The 19,485-nt window shown below is 42.3% G+C and overlaps 1 protein-coding gene across 1 annotated transcript in view; it reads left to right on the plus strand.

Moving 5' to 3' along the window:
• Positions 1–221: 221 nt before the first annotated feature.
• The window catches only part of whrna (whirlin a), a 123,153-nt gene continuing 103,889 nt past the window's right edge, over positions 222–19,485 (plus strand). Inside the window, exon 1 of the mRNA XM_076758070.1 lies at positions 222–1,806. Within this exon, the coding sequence (XP_076614185.1) occupies positions 1,063–1,806 (744 nt within the window). The 5' untranslated portion in view covers positions 222–1,062. The remainder of the gene's footprint in view (positions 1,807–19,485) is intronic.

Raw genomic sequence — 19,485 nt, forward strand, 5'->3', positions numbered from 1 at the left:
ACACAGAAGAACCGAAAACAAACCCAGGAGCTGCTTAGCCAAAGGCAGCACACTATAATGTCTAATTAAAGTCCTGTTTGGTAACTTATTGCTTGCGGAAGTGCCGCGAGTATGGGGAAAGGAGCGCGTGCTGTCGGTTATAAGCAACGCATTGGCTGCACGAGGCTGCGTCATTTCCTGACAGGACGGTTGGATGCGAGTGATCCGCCAGCCTCCACTCTGTCGCTTTAGTAACGTCTGGGAAGCGGAGGCACCGAGCAGCGGGTCACCTCTGCAAACCGGACGGATAATAAAACAAGAGCAGCAAACACACGGCCGGAGTACACGTCGCTCGGTCCGCGTAACACCGCTGGATAAATATTGTTGTGAACTTGACGTCGTTTGGAACTAAAGCCGAGTCCGCAGCGGGATAGAGGGAACTCACCGGGACGCTGAGCAGGTGCACAAAAATAACTTTTTATTTTCGCTTTCTTCGCTGAGGAAATTACCTTTCCTTCCGAGTGCGCAACAGTGGAGCAGGTAGCCCGACATTTGAAGTTGTGGTGTTGTTTTATTTCGCGTTGTGGAGCTGCTGGCGGTGAGGCGGACACCAGAGAAGCGGCGGCTCGGCAGCCACCTGACCTCCTGGAAAATAAGACCGCCGCTAATGACACGCAGGCTGAGGTCCTTACGTGGCTCATTACTAAGCTCTCTGACGGAGCGGGACGACTTTTCCGCGAGGCTGTTGCATGCCCAGTCGTGACGCACTGTTTCGCACGTGAAGTTTCCAGAATCATATTGCTGATATTGAAATTATGCTAAGTGCTAATTAATTTGTGTCAGGTGTGAAATTGAATTTGTTGGGCTTAATTGCCTGTTGAAGTTGGCCCTTTCATCGCTCTGTCCAGCAAATTGGGAGTAATAAGTGGATCATCTGTCAGCCAGACAGCATGGATATAACCGGAGTGCGCGTCTTCCAGCGCTCCTGATGCCAAGTGTCGGTCTAATCCCGTGCCACCAGCCCATCATGCGTGCTCTCTAACCCGCACCAGTGTGGCGCCGTGCCCCGGTCAAACCGCCAGGATGAGCAGCACCGACCTGGAGCGCATGTCGCTCAGCTCCTCGGCCAACTCGGTGTCCTCCAGCGCGCGGACCCTGTCGGCCAACGTGAGGAAGCTGCACAATGCGCTCAACCTCCTGCTCAACGACTTCGAGAGGGAGCAGTTCATCCACTGCCTCAACGTCTACCACTCCAAACGCAACGTGTACGACCTGGTGCAGACCCTCAACGTCATCCTCAACGCTCCCAGCAAGCGGCAACTTCTGCCCATGCTGCGGCTGGTCATCCCCCGCTCTGACCAGCTTCTTTTCGAGCAGTACACCTCGGAGGGCCTCTATTTAAAATCGGATTTAGTTGCAAGCAACGGCAACGCCGAACCCCCGCCGGGCGACTTCCCCAGCGCCAGCCCGACTCCCCCGGGGCATTTCTCGCCGAACAACCCGCCCGAGTTTCAGGTGGCGCTGCGGGGCTCGCCGGACAGCTTCAGCACCAGCAGCGATGGGACAGCTCCGCTGGTGCCGCTGCTCGGGAGGAACTTTGTCCACGAGCCGCCGGGCGAGCTGCGGCAGGTCACCATGAAGCGGCACAAGAGCAACGAGGGCCTGGGCTTCAGCATCCGCGGCGGCTCGGAGCATGGGGTCGGCATCTACGTGTCCCTGGTGGAGCCTGGAAGCCTGGCGGAGAAAGAGGGTCTCCGAATCGGGGACCAGATCATGAAAGTCAATGACAAAGTCTTCGAGAAAGTCACGCATGCTGAAGCAGTGAAGGTATGTTTATCTTTTCTTTTTTCGCTTGGCCAAATCTGCACACACACAACTTTGACATTCATCCTTTCAGCACAGGGTGGAGATTAGTAACCCCTTGCAAGTCAGTGGACCGGCACTGATGTCACAGTCATGGGGACTACTAGCATTGGCCTTGTCCTCTAAACCTACATCTCCTGTGTATAATAAGCTCCTGCCTCATATGAATTACTGGCCTCAGTGTCCAAAATTGACCCCTTGAAGCTAACAAGCCCCCATTTGTTGAGGGGAATTAATTTAGTTGGCTGGAGGCAGCTTAGGCTATTTGTCATGTCAGTAAGCAACGTGTTGCAACAGCAGTGTAATGTAAACTGAACACTGACTACTACTTCTAGGAAGCATACGTGTAACTAGACACCTTCAAAGCAGCTGGTAACCATAGACGGGAGTGTGTATTTGTGTGAAAGTTTGTGTGCAAAGAGCTGGAGGTTGCCCCCTGTGCTCTGAAGCTATAAACTGAGAATAAAAGGCTGGACCTGTTTTAGCCCTGTGCACTATTGTTAATTCCACCGACTGCAAAGAAAGCCTATTAGCAAATGAGGTGATAAAAGAGCATGTCAGATTTGTGTACAGCGAGGATTGATTTAGGAGAAGGGACCGTGAGGTCCCTGGTGTTAAGAGCCCTATAAGCTGTCCGTGGTGCTGAAAATTCATCTGTGTGTTTTCTCCTCTTCATCCCAACCGCTTTTACCTCCTTTCTTCTCTCCACTTCACGCCAGGCTTTTCTGATCGATTTTGTGATTGCGCTCATTCACACCTATTTGCCCACGCTGTATACTCTTAACAGGGGGATTCTCAGTTCTTTAACAAGGCTCAAGTCAGTTTAAAGGCATCTTGAAAATCACACTCATGGTCTCTGCTTTCACTTCCTATTGATTGATTTAACTGGTTTTAATATTTTAAAAACTTATACCTATTAAAGCATCTTAACTAGATATATTGCATATACTCTTTTGTAACATCCAGGTGTTTTAACCTTTTTATGTATTGTATTTATTCTTCTAGCAGTTGTCTTATGCTGCCCTCTTGGCAAGGTCTCTCTTGAAAACCTGATCTTAATCTCCGTGAGACTTCTAGTTCAGCAAATAAAGACAAAAGAAGAGAGTTCACCACTTTGATTTCCATCTACTCAGGCGGCCCCTAGCTTGCACTTACGTCGATAGAAGAGTTATCAGTAAAGGAAAATCCACAAAAAGTACCAGATATCTATAATCTGCTTTTTAGAGTCGTGATTGTATGTCTGTTGTTTGAAAGGTCACCCATTTGTTCCCTCTGACAGCCATGGATTATAGCTCAAATTAAGTCCTTTCTAACCTTCACCAATCCAGAAAAAGTCACCCACACTTCTATCTCCCCTCATGTGGACTTTTGTAATTCACTTAATGCAGGGCTCAGCCATAAGGCCATCCCCTACCTTCAGTAAATCCCAAATACTGCACCTACAGGCTTTTAACTAATGCCAAGAGATGAGAACATGTTACCCCAGATTTTTCCTTTATTCACTGGTGCCTGTGTGTTATTGAATACATTGAAGGCTTCACAGGGTCAAGTTCCTTGATCCATTAAAGATGGATCTCCGATTCCACAGCACGGATCGTGAGATGGACCTTTATGGTCCAGGCCCATAGTAGATTTAAGATGAATCCATTTCTAAAAATATGTTATTTTCTCTTATTAGTCCTATATTTTGTTGTGTAAAACACTTGGTAGCTTTGCTAAGTGCTTTATCTCTATTGCTAGAGTGTCATGTGTTAATGCATAGTTTTCTGCTTATTTGACCAATGGCGACGCATGTAAGAATAATGAAGTCACTGGCCTAATTTTGTGCTTGGAGTTACTCTAAACCTGCTCTTCAAAGAAAATTCTTTCGAAAGACTGCGGCAGAACGTCTCTGCACCTCATATTGAACGTGATATCTATCTGCGTTGGATGGAATACTAATGACAGCATTAACCATCCATGCTTTTCCAATCAATTTTCTCCACATTTAAAGACATCTCTCATCTGTAGAGTGAAGGTTATTGATTGCATTTACTGTACATGAACAGTTTTCCCGTGGAGGTTCTTTTTCAGAGAGCGCAGGTCATTTCTTATGTGAGTACTTGTGTCAGTTTTGGGACTAAGGGGGAGTGAAAACAAAGATGGATGAAACGTGCAGATTATGTGTGTTGTCTCCATCCCTCTGTTTATAGTCTTCCCTCATTTTCTTTCTTCACTCACACTTGTGCCATTGTTAGCAAATCTTTATTTCATGATTGTTCTGATACTCACTCTATTACTAAGCCATCCATGATGACTATAGTAAGGCACTATGCTTTGACTACTATTAGTTATACTGTTACCATTGCTGCTTGGCTGTTATTAGGCTGACAGGGCAGGAACCCGGCCAACACGATGGAAGCCCTGTCTCAGATAAAATTCCCCTGGAGGTTATTAATGCTCAAGTTCAGTTATTTTTATGCCTCCTCTGTTTAGTCTAAACGCTACTACAGGCTTTTAGAACTGTGATCATTTTACCCTTTTAAACTCTGCCAGACCTGCGAGTGAGTGGGTTGCACAACCCACATGATTATGTTTCATATTCTGGTGAAAACGCCTGATGACACCTATAATATCTCTACCTGATGTCATAGCATCTTAGGTTTGAATATTTCACTCAATCTGAACGTCATGTAGCTTCAGGGATGTGTTGGGACAAGCAGAATAATATGTGGAGCTGTCCATAGTGTCAAAGGTTTTGCTAAATTTAGGGAAGAGCTTTACATAAATTCAATTTTCACCATGTTATACAACCCTGTTTCACTCAAGGGGATTGTAGACAGACTATTGAACTGCTGATTGATTCTAAAAGCACTTACTCCTTGTTTGAACGGTCTAAATACTGAATTTATCAATAACTGAATCACTATTACCCAGTCCTTAGACAACAAACCACACACTGTGGATAAACATGTGCTTCATTAATGGTTCAAAGATTGAATATGTACATTTTGAATGCATTTCATTTCTTCACTAATTTTATTCATCATCGCTTCTTGCTGAAATCATCTTAACACATTATGACATTCTTTACTCTTAAAATTTACAGCCACATTTCAAGCTACCAGCCAAGTCTGAGAACAGCTCAGTGCATTTTAGCCTCTGGCACATTTAAGGGATGAAATGTCACCTTTGAATAAGCTGCTGTCTGGACGCTCATGATGAATCCAGTTGTGACAGCAATCACATCTGATCCAGTCTCCTCACCTCGAACTGAACTGTGCTCGCGCAGGGTATCCAAATTCAAAGCTCCACTAATCAGTATTTTTATATTAATGTCCGGTCAAAGGACCGTGTGTAATGTGAAAGTGGTTGTTGTGATGAACCCAAAGAGACTTACCCAACTCTGCAGCTCCACAAAGCTTTGATTGGTTCAGTCTCACCGCTCTGGTCAGCCCTGTTTCCAGCAGCAGCAGGCGGCTGTTTGCAGCAAACAAGCTCTGATAAACCAACTCTACTGTACTGCACCAATCAGCAGACAGAGTTAGCGACTAGATTGAGAAGAAAATGGAACATCTGTGTAGTGGCTGAAGAGCCAGACATGTTTCTCAGGGGTTGGTGTGGACCAAAGCAGAAAAATAGAGAGTGAACATTGAAGTTTCATTCATCAGATGGACAGAAACCTGACTCCAAATGAACGATAATGTTGATCAATCACTGCTGGATGTGTAAACAGGCAATTTTTAGCAAACAAACCTGCTATAAAATCTTCATATGGTGATACTGTAGCAGACCTATGTGTGTCTTTTAACTTTAGCTTTACCTTCTGGACAGCCCACTCTGATTATTTTGAAAAAGTGTCTCAGTTTTGCTCAGAATCGTATGCACAGAAATAACAAAACAGTAATTCCACACAAACAACAAGGTTGGGCTTTAAATAAGTCTTTGCAACTTATTCTGTTTGCAGCACATTGCTCATGCACACTGTTTTCCCCCACTGTATACCTCTACTTAGGCTTAATCTGCTCCACTTTAGCAAACCTGTGTTGCCTGATGAGTTCGGGGATGGCCTCTGAATGCAGTAGATTGTTGTTTGGCCCAGGGGACGCGTCAAGGGCTTACAGCTGTATTTCTTTCTGTCTCTCTGACTCTCTCCTCTCCCTAAGAGCCTGCTTTGGCCCCAGTCCCTAGAGTCACTGCCAAGGTTAGCTACCCAGTCAGCATTTAGACTTTTCTTTATCATCTTCTCTGTGGTGTGCTGGACAGTTCGGAGATGTGACAGGACAGGATTAGGGACATAAATCGTGTTGTTTTGGAGCCAGAGTCACAACAACGCCAACACAAGCAGTCCTGTCTCACAGTCAGCCACAGACTACCTGTCTCTCTGACTTTTTTATTCTGATTGGTTTCAAGTCTAAGGAGGGTGTGAGAGAGAGAGAAAGAGAGGGTGACACAAGACAAGATGTTGAGATGACCTTGCTGACTGACATCTGGTTCGCTTGTCTTCCTGTCTTAATTTACTATGAACCCTGTCTACAGTAATGCTAAGAAGCACTGTAGTTTGGTGTCTTTGGAGTAGTTGATGCTCTGACTGCACTGCAAAGAGACCAGAAGGACCAGAGAGAGAGGCCATTGAAAAAAAAAAAAAAAAAAGGGTGAAGACTTGGCCGGTCTAAATTCACTGGGTCGACACCTGGGCCACTGCCATCCACATTGACATGCAAAGACTTGGCCACAAGTCAGAGAAACGGGAGCTGAGTGGCCTGGAGCAGCACTGCAGACTGCTAATGGTTGGTGTGTTGATTAGATGGTGGGAGGCAGATAGAAATCTCGTTAAACTTCAGGACGCTATTAATTGATTCCTAGCTTGGAGCTGATTCTGCGGTCTTGACATGAGTTTGTTGTACTCACTGGTGTCAACATACAGACCTGCATCAGAGTGCTGGAGTTTGCAGTTGCTTAGCCCAAAACCAAAATAATATGTTGGCAGCACATGAACAGCAGGAGAATCATTTTGCATATTATTATCCAAATGTCACGGTTTACAACTCAGCAATGTGCATTATTTCAACTTAAAGAGCCTCATGCAGCGGCAACTTTGCTTCTTTAATTTGATGTGATTCCTTTTGGAACTGATGTTGGAGCACTGCAAACAGATCATTCTCAATGAGGGTTGGGTGGTATGATGGTATATACGGTGCGGCGGTAGAGATACGTTCAAAGTAGAGATTTGGCAAAACTGTTTCCACTAAGGAACAGCTATTCTCAACTGTAAATGAATTAAACATCAGTTTAAGAGTTTGTTTAATTTTCATAGCAGGGCCACAAAGTAGGAGTTACTCTTGGTATCTACTGTCTGCAGTGTTGAATCCAGCACGCCTAACAATCCAGTCCAACTTCTGCCTTTGCTTCAGAGAGATATGTTATTCACCGAACCAGAGGTTGCCCGAGGTTGCCTGTAAGGAAAACAGGTTGTTTTTCTGATGAGGACACAATTTAAGATTCACGGTTCCAAGAAGTTAACATGTAACACTGTGTGTCTTTCACCCTGCTTGACGCCAACCTTTTCACTGTGTGTCTAGTGAACCTGCCGACCAGGCTGACTAAAAGCTTAAACACAGAGAAAGTGTCTCTGAAATAACAAAGATGCATTACCATATCGGCCAGAATATAAGACAACACTTATTTTTGGAAGTTGTGTTTGAAAATGTCAGAGTCACATTATATTTGAGGAAGTGTTAGAGTTAGCCTAGTTTAACCTGTGGGAGCTCCTGACGGTCGTGCAAAGGGGTTCCACGGAGAAAATAAGTTCCAGATGAGTGAAAACGAGCTGAAAGCTTCTCCTGACGTCTTTACTGCAGACGGACCGGGGACTGAATCGTCTGTCAAGCTGCCAAGAATTACTCATCTAACAGAATGTCATGATGAGGAAAAAAGCTGAAAAATGCAAACAGTCAGAAAAAATCATTCCAGAGCCTGACAGGAGAGAGTGTGAGTACTGTATGTGACAAGACAAGCTCTACAATGAATATGGGTTTAAATTCTGCCTTAATGGAGGCATTTCATGTTTCACTTTGACAAGAGAGGATGAGGACTCTCTTTTCATATCTTGGTGAAACTTTCCCAATAGTACTATAGTGTGAAACTCGCTCAAATCTTCTGAAGCAGCTGTTTGAAGGGCTGAATGGCTACAGCTTGGGGCCCTATGGTAGTCTATTGAAAAATGGAAAATAAGTATGCATAGGCTATTCTTACCCGTAAATGAAAAGTTGTTTATAAATTCTATAAATTATATGGTGTTGAACTGGCTCTGCTTCTGTGTGCAAGCCAGCAGTGGTTACAACTCAGATGGCTTGCCGTGTGTGGCAGCCTCAGTGTCTGGAGTGTCTTGGCAGTGTGAAGACACACTGGCTGCAGTGGCTGATTATGCACCGCGATGAGAAAAGATGAGGTGCAGTGCCTTCAGGCCTGGTCTCTGGGCCTGTGTTTACATACTTGTGTTGGAATGCATCTAATAATGCTGAGCAGATTTGTCTGCCATGTCACCTAAGATGTTCGGAGTGCATCTCTCTGCAAACACAGGGCTGATTGTTGCCAAAAGGCGCCCTGAAGGTTAGACAACTCCACTGCAAACAGCACGAATGTCATGCCAGTGAAATCACAGCAAAGCTGAACTACTTCTCTCCTCTCCTTGTTCCTAACTCTCAACAACTGCTAACGTGCCCTTGAGCAAAACACTTAACCCTTCTCGAGTGGCAGAGGAGGGTCTGCTGTCTTTTAGTCAGTCTCCTGCCATAACGTGTGTCACTTAATATACTACTACTACTACTACTACTACTTATAACAATGATAATAATAATAATTTACTTTTTTTGTGTTGCACCTTTCATACAAGATTGCAGCTCAAAGTGCTTTACAACAAAGAAATCACATGCACCAAGTACTTCACATAAAAACAGGGATTGAGGATAAATAAAAAATAAGATGGCGAATAAAACCCACCTGATAATAATAATATTGAAAATAAGATACAACAAGGATGAAAATAGAAGCAAGTATTCCTGTAGCACAACAAGATAAGTTTTGTTTAACAAACCCTCCTGGATAACTTGTTTTGTTGACCTCCTTCTGCCATGGTTCCATTATTAGTCTCTGAAAGCCCATTGGTTTACATAACCACTTCTCCTGGGTTTCAGATGGCATTTTAAATCACATGAGGCTCATTTATTGGTGAATGTACACACTCATAGAAATAAGTTATGTGTGCACAAATCATGATGTGCTTGCTGTGCTCCAATTTGCGTGAAAGGTGCTCCTTCTACTGTAAATGGCTAAGAGAATTGAGTCGCTATTGGAAAACGTCACTCCTGTCTTGTAGCGAATGCATTTCACTGAAATGTTCTGTGTAAGCTGCAGGAACAGTGTTCATGATGAATTGACGGGACTGTTGGCTGGCTCTCAAGTCTTTCTAGTTGAAAAGATTTGTGAGGTTATGTAAGTAACCTTTTTTTTTTTTAATCGTTTCTTCAGCCACATGGGGTTTATTTATTATATTTGGCTTTTTTCAAATCAATGGCAGTATTAATGAGAATTGATTTTCAATGCTGCAAATGCTAAAAACACAACAGTAAATGAATGAGGCTGAGTCATTTTTTCCCTTAAAGTGTCATTTTTTTCAAATAATTGCTCGAGCAGCAACAAAAAGCTGATGAAGCAATATACTCAGTTTTCAGTGTTAACTAGTCAAAGGAGTTTGGCACTGTAAATCATTGACTTTTGAATTTCTTTCATCTGCCATAATGGATTTAATAGCCCTTCATTCAGTTTCAATGCTAAACATAATCACAGTGTTAGTTCAGTGTTATCTCAAGACAACACTATTTTCATTAATTGGTTTTCTAGTTGTCCAAATGTTGTATTTCTCTGAATATAAATGCTCTTAGAACAGGACCACCATCTAAACTGGCTTTAAGACTGACTTTACAGTTACTATGGATTTCCCAGTGACAGCACAAAATGTAAGTCTTGTTATGTTGCTGCTGCAAATTCTTCCCTGTTTGTTTTGAATGACACTTGATATAAAACACTTTACACCTTTCAGTCAGTGTCAGTGTTCGGAGCTCTCCAGGGCACTGCTGAGGCCTCAGTGTGCTTTATGTGACCGAAGCTTTGAAATATCCTACAAAAGTGAAGTTGATTTCAAGAATTAATAAAAAAAAAACCCCACAACAAATTCCCACATTTCCTCCCAGTTAAGCTCTATTTTGGATGCCCCTTGTGAACAGTGTTGATGTGGCGGTCCAATAACAAAATCAAGCACCATATCTTTAAAATGATACAGTGAACTGGAAAATGGGACTGTTAAAATGCTGATTATTCTGTTTGGGTAACAGGAGGATATAATAGAGAGGAACAGATGGAATTGTTGGACCGGCTGGGAAACTGATTAAACAAAGTGAACGGGTGCTACTTCTATAACTACCCTTGAGGTGCCCTTGAGCAAGACATTTAGCACCTTTATACTCCACTGGCCAACACTTACTTGGCCACTGGCTTGCTCTGGCTGGCTTCCAGTTGTGACTGTTTGTAGCTGTGTGAGTATGAAACGAGTTGTGGCTGAAGTCTGGAGGGTCAGCACTTATTCTTAAATTTTTGGCAGCTCTCTGCCTGAAGAACAGAGGAAAATTGCCATCAATCGCACAGCTCAAGTCCTGTGGTGTGAGGACACTGAACGTTTTCCTCTAACGGTTATGGTCCTTATGGTGACCAAATGTTTTCAAAGAAGAAATCCCTAAGACAAAGAACACGTTGGACCATCGCAGAACTACTATATTCACACAGCTCAGCCGGAGTCTTTCCTACGGAATCCCTCCCACAGTGAGGACATTGTTTGCACACTTCACAGTGTTTAACTCCCTGACCCACAGATCACTTGTTTATAAAGTATTTCTTCTGCCCTTTTCTTTAACCCATTTTTTTTCTCACAGAGAAGAATAGAAGTCAAGTGTTCAGTTCAGGTTATTAGCGAGCAGCTACTTAAAGTGGAGGAAAAGTATGTCTCTCAAGCTTTTAATCAGGAGGGAGGGTAGAAGAGATTGAGTGCTGTTACATGATTTGGCTGCATTATAAGGAGTTGGCAGAGGGAGGGAACGGGAGCAGAAACTGTGGATGGATGGAGCAATGAATAATACAGTTTTGTGTATAATGCATAGCAGTAGAACAAAGTGAACAAACATCAACTGATCATGCCACGTGTTATTTTTGCTTATGTTAGTCATCTTGACATACTGTGTATACTGACATTGAACATATTGTTATTTGTGTCATGATTGATTTTAACCACATTGTTCAACCATTCCTCAAAGATTAGTGTAGCACCTTAGTTCTGTTCTCTCTGTAATTATCAAACGATGTATTTATGAATTGCTTTGGTTAAGTGGACGGGGGCCAGTTCTGACTGTCTTTGTGTAGTGGCACACTGTTCTGATGAATATTGAAATGTTTACTGGTGTTGGAGAGTTGATGTGAAGACTGAGTGGGACATAATGGAAACACACTGAGAGCAGTTGTTATTGTAATTTATCTGTAGTCAGGGCAGCAGATGATGTCATTTGCAGCACATTTAAGCTGTAATCTTCCGCACTTGTTGATGTTTTACCCAACTGTTTTCTATTTGCCCTCTTTATCCCTCTGAAATACTTGTTTTTAGATATAATCTCCCTCTCAACGTCAGTATTTCAGACAGAGGACGAAAGCTTATAAATGTCACTTTTTGAAAGGCCATGCTCATGCTCCTTATATTAATGCAAGCTCACATGTACACATACAAACTCACATACAGTTTTAGCCTTGTGAGCCCTTCTGGCTCTAAATCAGGATTATCTCTCCCTTTCCCCTCCTTTGTCAAATATCTCACCATTATGTCCATCTTAAGACCGCGTTTTTATTCTCTTCTGGTTGGCCCACCTGGGGTCCCTTAGACAGATTCGGAGCCAAAGTGACTCTATTGTAGCGATCTAATTGCTTTACAATGGAGCCGCCAAATGCTTCAGTTCACAATGAAGGTGTCCCCAATCCATCACCTGGTCCCCACAGCATTAAATCACCAGAAGCAACCATTAATATCCGGTCAATGAGCTGAATCCCTCCATTTCTGGTCACTTCTGTCTACAGGCAGGAAATGACTTGTTCTATTAGTCTCTGGGGTGCTCTGAGTTTTACAGACATCAGATTTTATTATTTAAGACCTGTGGTGAGACACACCATTTTCACACTTCATGTGAAAGTTATTAGTACTCCGAGCTAAAACTAATGCAGTCTTACAACGGCCCTGTAGTAAAATCTACCTTCACGAAGGTTGTAATGTTCAGTTTTTGTTGTACAGAGGAATTGATTCAACTTTATGGCCATTTTGGAAGCTGTAGTTTGTGCTGCTGTTGCTGTGATTTAGTTTAGACTGGATTCATTTTGCCTGTAGGTATACCTACAGTAAAAAACATTAGATACAACTGCAGCCCCGATTCCAGGAAAGTTGGGATGCTCCTTGTTTAACGATAACAATTTTACAAAGTGAGCCATGTAGTAATATCCTTGATACAATCATGTGTTCACAAAGTGCTGTACCTCGCTCCATCCCCGCTTGTAAATGACTGAGCCTTTCAACTTTCTCAGTCTTTAGCTGCACCTGTTCCAACATGTTGCTGGTGTCAAATTTATAAAAATCAATGAAATTGATGAGGTTGAACATGAACTATATTGTCTTTGTACTGTTTTCAATTGAGTATATCTCAAAAAGGATTAATAATTATTATCACATTCTGTTTTATTCATGTTTTACACAGCATCCCAGCATTTCTGGAAGCAGGGTTGTGTAATATCACCATATTGTATAGACATTGTATAAAGCAATATAACAACAGATTGGAGTCTCTTTTTGACACAATTCGCTTGACAAACATTTTTATTGCAAGGCTGTTCCATTAGATTGGCACTGCATAATGCAGGTTTTCTAATGCATCTGCTCTGTGTTTAGGTCTCAATTGGGGTTAGCAATGAATTTCAATACATTTTCCGGCATAATACTGCTACACTTACTGTACGTGCATCTACGGTAGTAGTGCACTTGTCAATATTGTGTAGTACTCAAGTCGTAACACTGCCCATGCAATACGAGCAGGCATCACACTAACCTTTGAGATTTTCAACTCAATAAACTTGGCATGAGGTAGCCTGTTCAATTTGTAATAAAGAATGGAAAATGAAAAATGAGTACGTATGAATGAAGGCAATCAAAACGTGACATTGTTGAGAGTGAGGAGTGAGTAAGGAGTGTTCTTTTAATTGGGCTTTTGTCAGTGGGTGATGATTGATGGAGACGTCTCACTGATGCCCCCCAGACTCCAAGCTTTTTTACAGTGTAGGCTGATATCTTTGATCAGAGGTGTTACCACAGCGGACAGCTGGCCAGACCTCACAGGGGATTCATGGCTGAATTGAGCTTGTTGGATATTTTTCTCTGAGGCTCTGTCTCAGCCACCGTGGGAGTCATGAGACTACAGGAGGTCTGCTTTGAATATCAATGAGGATTTGGAAGGTTCGTTGTTACTTTGGTTTTGTCTGTTGCTCCTTGACAGGTATAATTATGAGCCGGGCCCATGTGTGTATATCTACCACATACACACACACACACACACACACACATGCTCAGAGGTGATTATCATCCTGCTCAGAGGGGCAAAGAGAGGAGTTCTTCGACAGATACAGAGAGCTTTCTGGAGTGACGGAAACCTGTTTAAAGAAACTTCTGCTCTTTTTTTTACTCAAGTGATGAGACAAATTTTAAAATAACTTGAACAACTTGACCTGCCTCACTTACTGTAGTTGTGAACACTTGCCTTCTTACATTGCAGTGGATGGATGGATGATGTAAAGCTGAGTGACCATGACTTCATACTGTATTTCAGTAAAAAGTTATCACAGCAGCTGTAGGAGGTGTCTGTTAAGTGGCAGTTTCACCTAAAGGAAATTATTATTAACTATTATTTACAGGGTCTGACAGTAATATTTGTTCACCTCTTCTCAGTGCAATCGAGTTTTTCATGCGTCAGAGTTGGGCTGCCTGCGTAACGTCTATGTTTGGAAGCATCATTGAGAAGTCAAGCCTCATTTTGTCAGTCAAGCTGCACTCATCCTGAGTTTTTTTTTAGTTGTGTAATTGTAGAAGGAGAGATGCAGGATAACGCACAGCAAGCTGTAAAACTTTACAAACCGATTCTTGTCTCTTAATACAAACTAATGGAAAAAGAGAAGAGTGATGGTAGCTTCTTCTTCTGCTTCTTCTCCTTCACAGATGATGATCAAAGACACTAAAATGAGTCTTGTAGGTCTTGACATGTTGGCTGTTGAGTGTGTGGTGACTGCTCTGCTGTAATAATGTTTATTATTCATAAAAATGAAGAATAACCTCTACACAAGCAGGTAAAGCCCTACTTCAGAGACAAAAGACCCAAGGAGAATAAAAACAACAGAAACTGTATGGATGCCAAATATTTGGTCTCAGTTTTAATAACTATTTTTATAATGTATTTTTTGCACCTGATTGTGACTGACTGAGCGGTTTCCTCTGCTTTTTTTTAACATGTGATGATCAATCATTGTCACCTCCTGAGCTGATTCAGACAGCTCTGTCTCATCTCATGATCAATTTAGTGACTAAATGACAGAGTAAGCTGTAACATCACTCATGGAGATTATGACCTTTGCATTGTGATTCTTTTTTCTACTCTTTTTTTCCCTGAAAGGAGTAGTTCAGATGTACTGAAATGGGGTTGTATGAGGTATTTATCCACTGTCAGTGTAATACCTCCATTGGCGGTTGGCATGCCCCCAGTTTGCAGAAGCAAACAGCAGAAGACAGGAGTACTGGCAGAGAAGCTAAGCCCATGTACTGGTGTGGACTGGGTGAGCAGCAAAGCATATTTTAGCCACCTAAGTAAGGCCCACCTAAAATATTATCACTATAAGTATACACTATATTTTGAATATTTTTAAGCTTTACCTTGCCATCAGACAATCCTTTCGCTACATTTTCTCAACCATAAACAACACTTCTCATGCAACATTGAGACGTCCATGTTTGCAGTGATCATTTCTCTGAAGAGGATTAGGTAAAACCACTGTGAAATAAGCCACAGACATTTGCTGAAGAGTACTGCCTTACTCAACCATCAACCGATAGCACTGAATAGCTAAAAAATAAATGAAACGACTTAACAAACAACCAGTTAAGAAATGCTCTGGTTTCCATGGAGGTTTCCCCTCTCTCTCTTTTGGCCCTTTCAGTTGCCATCTACAAAGGTTCCTCTGTAGACTCTGGTTCATAAAGATATCCTCTTGTCCCCATAGTAAACAGCATATTGTTGTTGCTGCTGTCATAATCACTCATTTTTATTCACTTGTAGGGGTGGGAAGTATACCGGTTTTGTCACTGTCACTGGTGTCGCGCTTTGCCACAACATGGGTTTTACAATACCATAATTCCTGTAACAAATCTTTTACTATATTAATAATAATGTGCTTAACTGTGGTTGTGACAACATGCAGTCAGAGGACTATGCGTGTATTCATAGAACAGGAGTTACATCCACTAACCAACGTTTTCCTCACTATAATGCTGACTCCTGCAACACGAAGGAGTCAGGAGTCTGTTGTTGGCTGCAAGAACCAACTCAAAAGTCTTCATCTACTCCCACCATCGGAGGAAGTGAAGACCCTGTAGATAACATGATGGAAATGTCCCCACAACAGCTGAAAAAGTCTACTTTGGTCTGCTTTGAGGGCCAATACAAAGCAGGGTTCAATTAAAAATTGAAGCTCAAGAGTGGATCGGTAGTGACTTCAAACTTAGAACCTGTAAGTTTTGTTATTTCTTTTGTTGCTTTACTGTTTACTTTGCTGGTTAGCCTGTTGAATTTGGTGTTATGACTTTCCACGGCTAATGTGGCTAGTAGCATCTTTTGTAAACCCACACTCTGGAGCAATGCTGGAGTATTTAATGTTGATCGACAGTCGAGAGAAATTGTGTGAACGTTAAGCCTCACCTGAAGCCAATAAAATAACCAGAGTAGTACCTTGGATGTTGGAAACTGGTTTTTCCTGTAGCTTTTTGTGTCGTCTCATATAATGAGAACTAATGTTATCTCCACATTTGATACTGCAACACAAGCTCAACTGTTATTGTTGTTACAGGAAAGCCTCCTCTGCTGTGTGTTGCGTGTGTCTGTTGCTGCCGTATGTAAATGCACTTGATAGACATGCCCTATGGTACGATTGTACTTATGTAGTTTGGGTGTCCTGCCAAATAATTGCTGTTTAGATGCCTCATCCTACCCCTTGTCTAACACTGAAGTTACTCCTTATTCCTCTTTTTTATTCCAATCTGCTTGGAATTTGTAGTCGGATCGGAAATTTTATGGTTGAGAAAATGTAGTGGCAAAGGAAAGGGCTGTCTTACGGCAAGGTAAAGCACTGAAAATATTCAAAATGTACTCTACGCTTTCTGATAGGATACACTGGTAAGTACCTCATACAGCCCTGCTTCCCAGATTTGAACGATCCCTTTGTGGTTAATGTTATATTTCATAATAGAGTGATCATTTTCTGATGTAAGTGGGGGGCAGGCTTTTTTTCAGGTGAGGCAGCGTAGCTCCGCTACAAAATGCTGTGGGAAACCCTGCCTGACTACATCCCTGATCGCTATTCAGAATTGTTTCAACTTTTAAAATGAGCAGCCATAATCCTGATCCTGTAATCGTATATAGAGAGGATTATTGTTGGCAATTTTAACAAAGTTAGCAAACTGTAACATATTTAACTTCTTAAAACTGTGTCAATAGTGTGATGCAATCCGCTTCCCTTCCAACATTTTTGTGGCACAGTTATTCATCTTGACAGGCTTGGTTGTTGTAGGAGTTGCTGGAAACTTTTTGCTTCCCTGTGATTGAAGCTCTGTGGTTTCTTCTGCGGTTTGTAAGTTCCACTGCACTAGTAGAGACGTACACACTCAGAATTACACACATTCAGGCAAATTCTTCTCCACTGCCTGATGCAAGCAGCCATTCAATATTGCTCTATTGGAGGAGAAGGAAGAAGAGGGATTTAATAGAGTTACGTAAGCACAAGAGGGGACGATTTAAATAATCTCCTCGCAAGAAAAGGACTTCCTGGGAGGTGGTGAAGTCCTCTGATGTGTGAGTGATCATACCAGGAGGAGAGTAAAAACACTGGGAGTTGTCAGAGGAGACGATGGGCTTGTGTAAATCACACTGGTGTAGGGAAGATAATTGCCTAGTTTTAATCACTAACACATTGAGATAGTGGCCACCGACAGAAAACTAAATCCTCTTTTGTGTGTCTGTCAGATTACATTATGTCCTTCACAACGCACACAGCGAGGACCAATGAAGGCGATCAGCTAGCCGGCCCAGATGCCTCTTTTATGTTGGGGACAACCGGAGAGGAGCCCTGCTGGTCATCTGATACTGTGGAGCTGCCTTACCTATCTCCTGCCTACACATACACACACACACACACACACACACACACACACACACACACACACACACACACACACACACCTCCTTCTTCCATACCATCTGCTGTCTGACACTCTTTCAGCACCTTGAAAGGAATGCATAAACCTCAGGAATAATAGAAAAAATGAGTCAAGAATGTGGGAGGAGGTGTGGAGGAAATGTTAAGAGTCAGCTCCAGATCTGTTGCACTGGGTTGCACATTTTAAGTGATGCATGTAATTATTTGATAAGGTGTTGATTCCAGGTACAATGATGCACATAATGGACATTCAACATGTAGTCTTATCTGCTGGAGGGAGGTGATGGGCAGCAGAGCCTGACAAGGGTTCTTGAGTTTGAATAATTTAGGAGGAGAGAGCGCTGTCACCTTGTTGCGAGTACAATCAATGGATGTCTGTTTTATTGGTTCAGCTTTCAGTCTCAAGACTCAAATTGTTGTTGTACTCAGTGCAGTGGTTATACAAAGGGTTTCACACATGAGGGAAAAAAAAAACCTTTGACCAGCAGAAATCTAATAGATCTGCAAAGTGGAAGGTTTTATTTGGATGGGTCATGGTTTCGTACCTAACGGCCCTGCTCATCATTGTTACACATTATTGCATGACTGACAGTTGGAACACTTCAAGCTTTAGATGGATCATAGGTAAGATGAGCAGCTGTGTCACACAGTATCTGGTTCTTTGGTAAGCCCTCCCAGTAGGGATGTGCAATAGCTGAAAAATGCATCATGATAAAATGTTTCATTTCATTCAATATCAATAATTATTAATGATTTTGTTGTAAGCGCCATGGCAAACCAACCTTGGGAACTTGATCCGATTACTTGCTGTTCTACCACTCATGTCTGGGGCTCGCAGGGCATGGCCACCCATGCGTATGACTCATCCAAACACACATTTCAGTAATGACCACAGAGTTTAATATTCTGCCTGGGTTGCTAAATCTAAAGGTAATGCTTTGTAGAAATCTGAACTATGGTGCAGTGTTTTGTTCCAAATGCAGCAACAAAAGGTTTTGACTTCACTGCAGCTCTGATTCACACCTGTGACTGGCTCCTTTTCCACAGCAGTAGATATATTTACAATTGATCAATGCAATACAAAACAATTGTCCATGATCCATTGACGATATCATTACAAGAAAACCTAAAATATCTGTGATTTTAGAGAGGGGATATCAAGTGTGTCACACATTTGACACCGTATTGTTGCTACATCTACAAATGTAAGTTAAGACTTGACTTTGCTAAGTGAAAGCTACTGAATGCTGCTGAATTCTCTGGGCCTGAGCACATCTGAGATGGACCGATGCAATATGGAAAAGTGTGCTGTGGTCTGATGAGTCCACACTTCAGATTGTTTTAGTAAATCATGTTTGTTGTGTCCTCTGAGCTAAAGATGAAAAGGACCATCCAGACTGTTACCAGAGCAAAGATCACAAGCCAGCATCTGTGATGGTATCGGGATGTGTTTGTGCCCATGGCATTACACAGTGGTAAACATGCCCCTGTCCCAACTTGTTTTCAATGTGTTGCAGCCATGAAATTCATAATGAGTTTACATTTACAAAAGACAATAAAATATATCAGTTTAAACATAGAAATATCTTGTATTTGTGCTGTATTCAATGGAATGTACGCCAGAAAGGATTTGCAAATCATTGCATTCTGTGTTTATTTACGTTTTACACAGCATCCCAATTTTTTTGGAATAGGGGTTGTACATCAAGGAGAGATGCACAAACACACTCAGGCAGACATAAAGGATGCAGTGTGTGTGTCAAATGGTTGTGTGTGATGCACACACTGCAGACAGAGAGTGCAGTGTCTTGTGATGTGTTAAGGACTTACGTATTGTAATGTACTCCGGGAGATCCATTAGTGTGAGGGTTGATGGCTGGTAAAGATGCTTTTGCTCTCACTGTGGCTGTGTTGTGGATATCAGTACAACTGGAACTGGGTTAAAGCTTACTGTTCAAGAGGCAGCCAAAACAAAATCTGTGTATGAATGTGCAAATGCTTTGTGGTCAGATCAGTTGTTTGTGACGCAAACCAACTCGAACGTCTCCACCA

Source organism: Chaetodon auriga, chromosome 19 (assembly GCF_051107435.1).
Source record: "Chaetodon auriga isolate fChaAug3 chromosome 19, fChaAug3.hap1, whole genome shotgun sequence".
NCBI classification, from domain to species: domain Eukaryota; kingdom Metazoa; phylum Chordata; class Actinopteri; order Chaetodontiformes; family Chaetodontidae; genus Chaetodon; species Chaetodon auriga.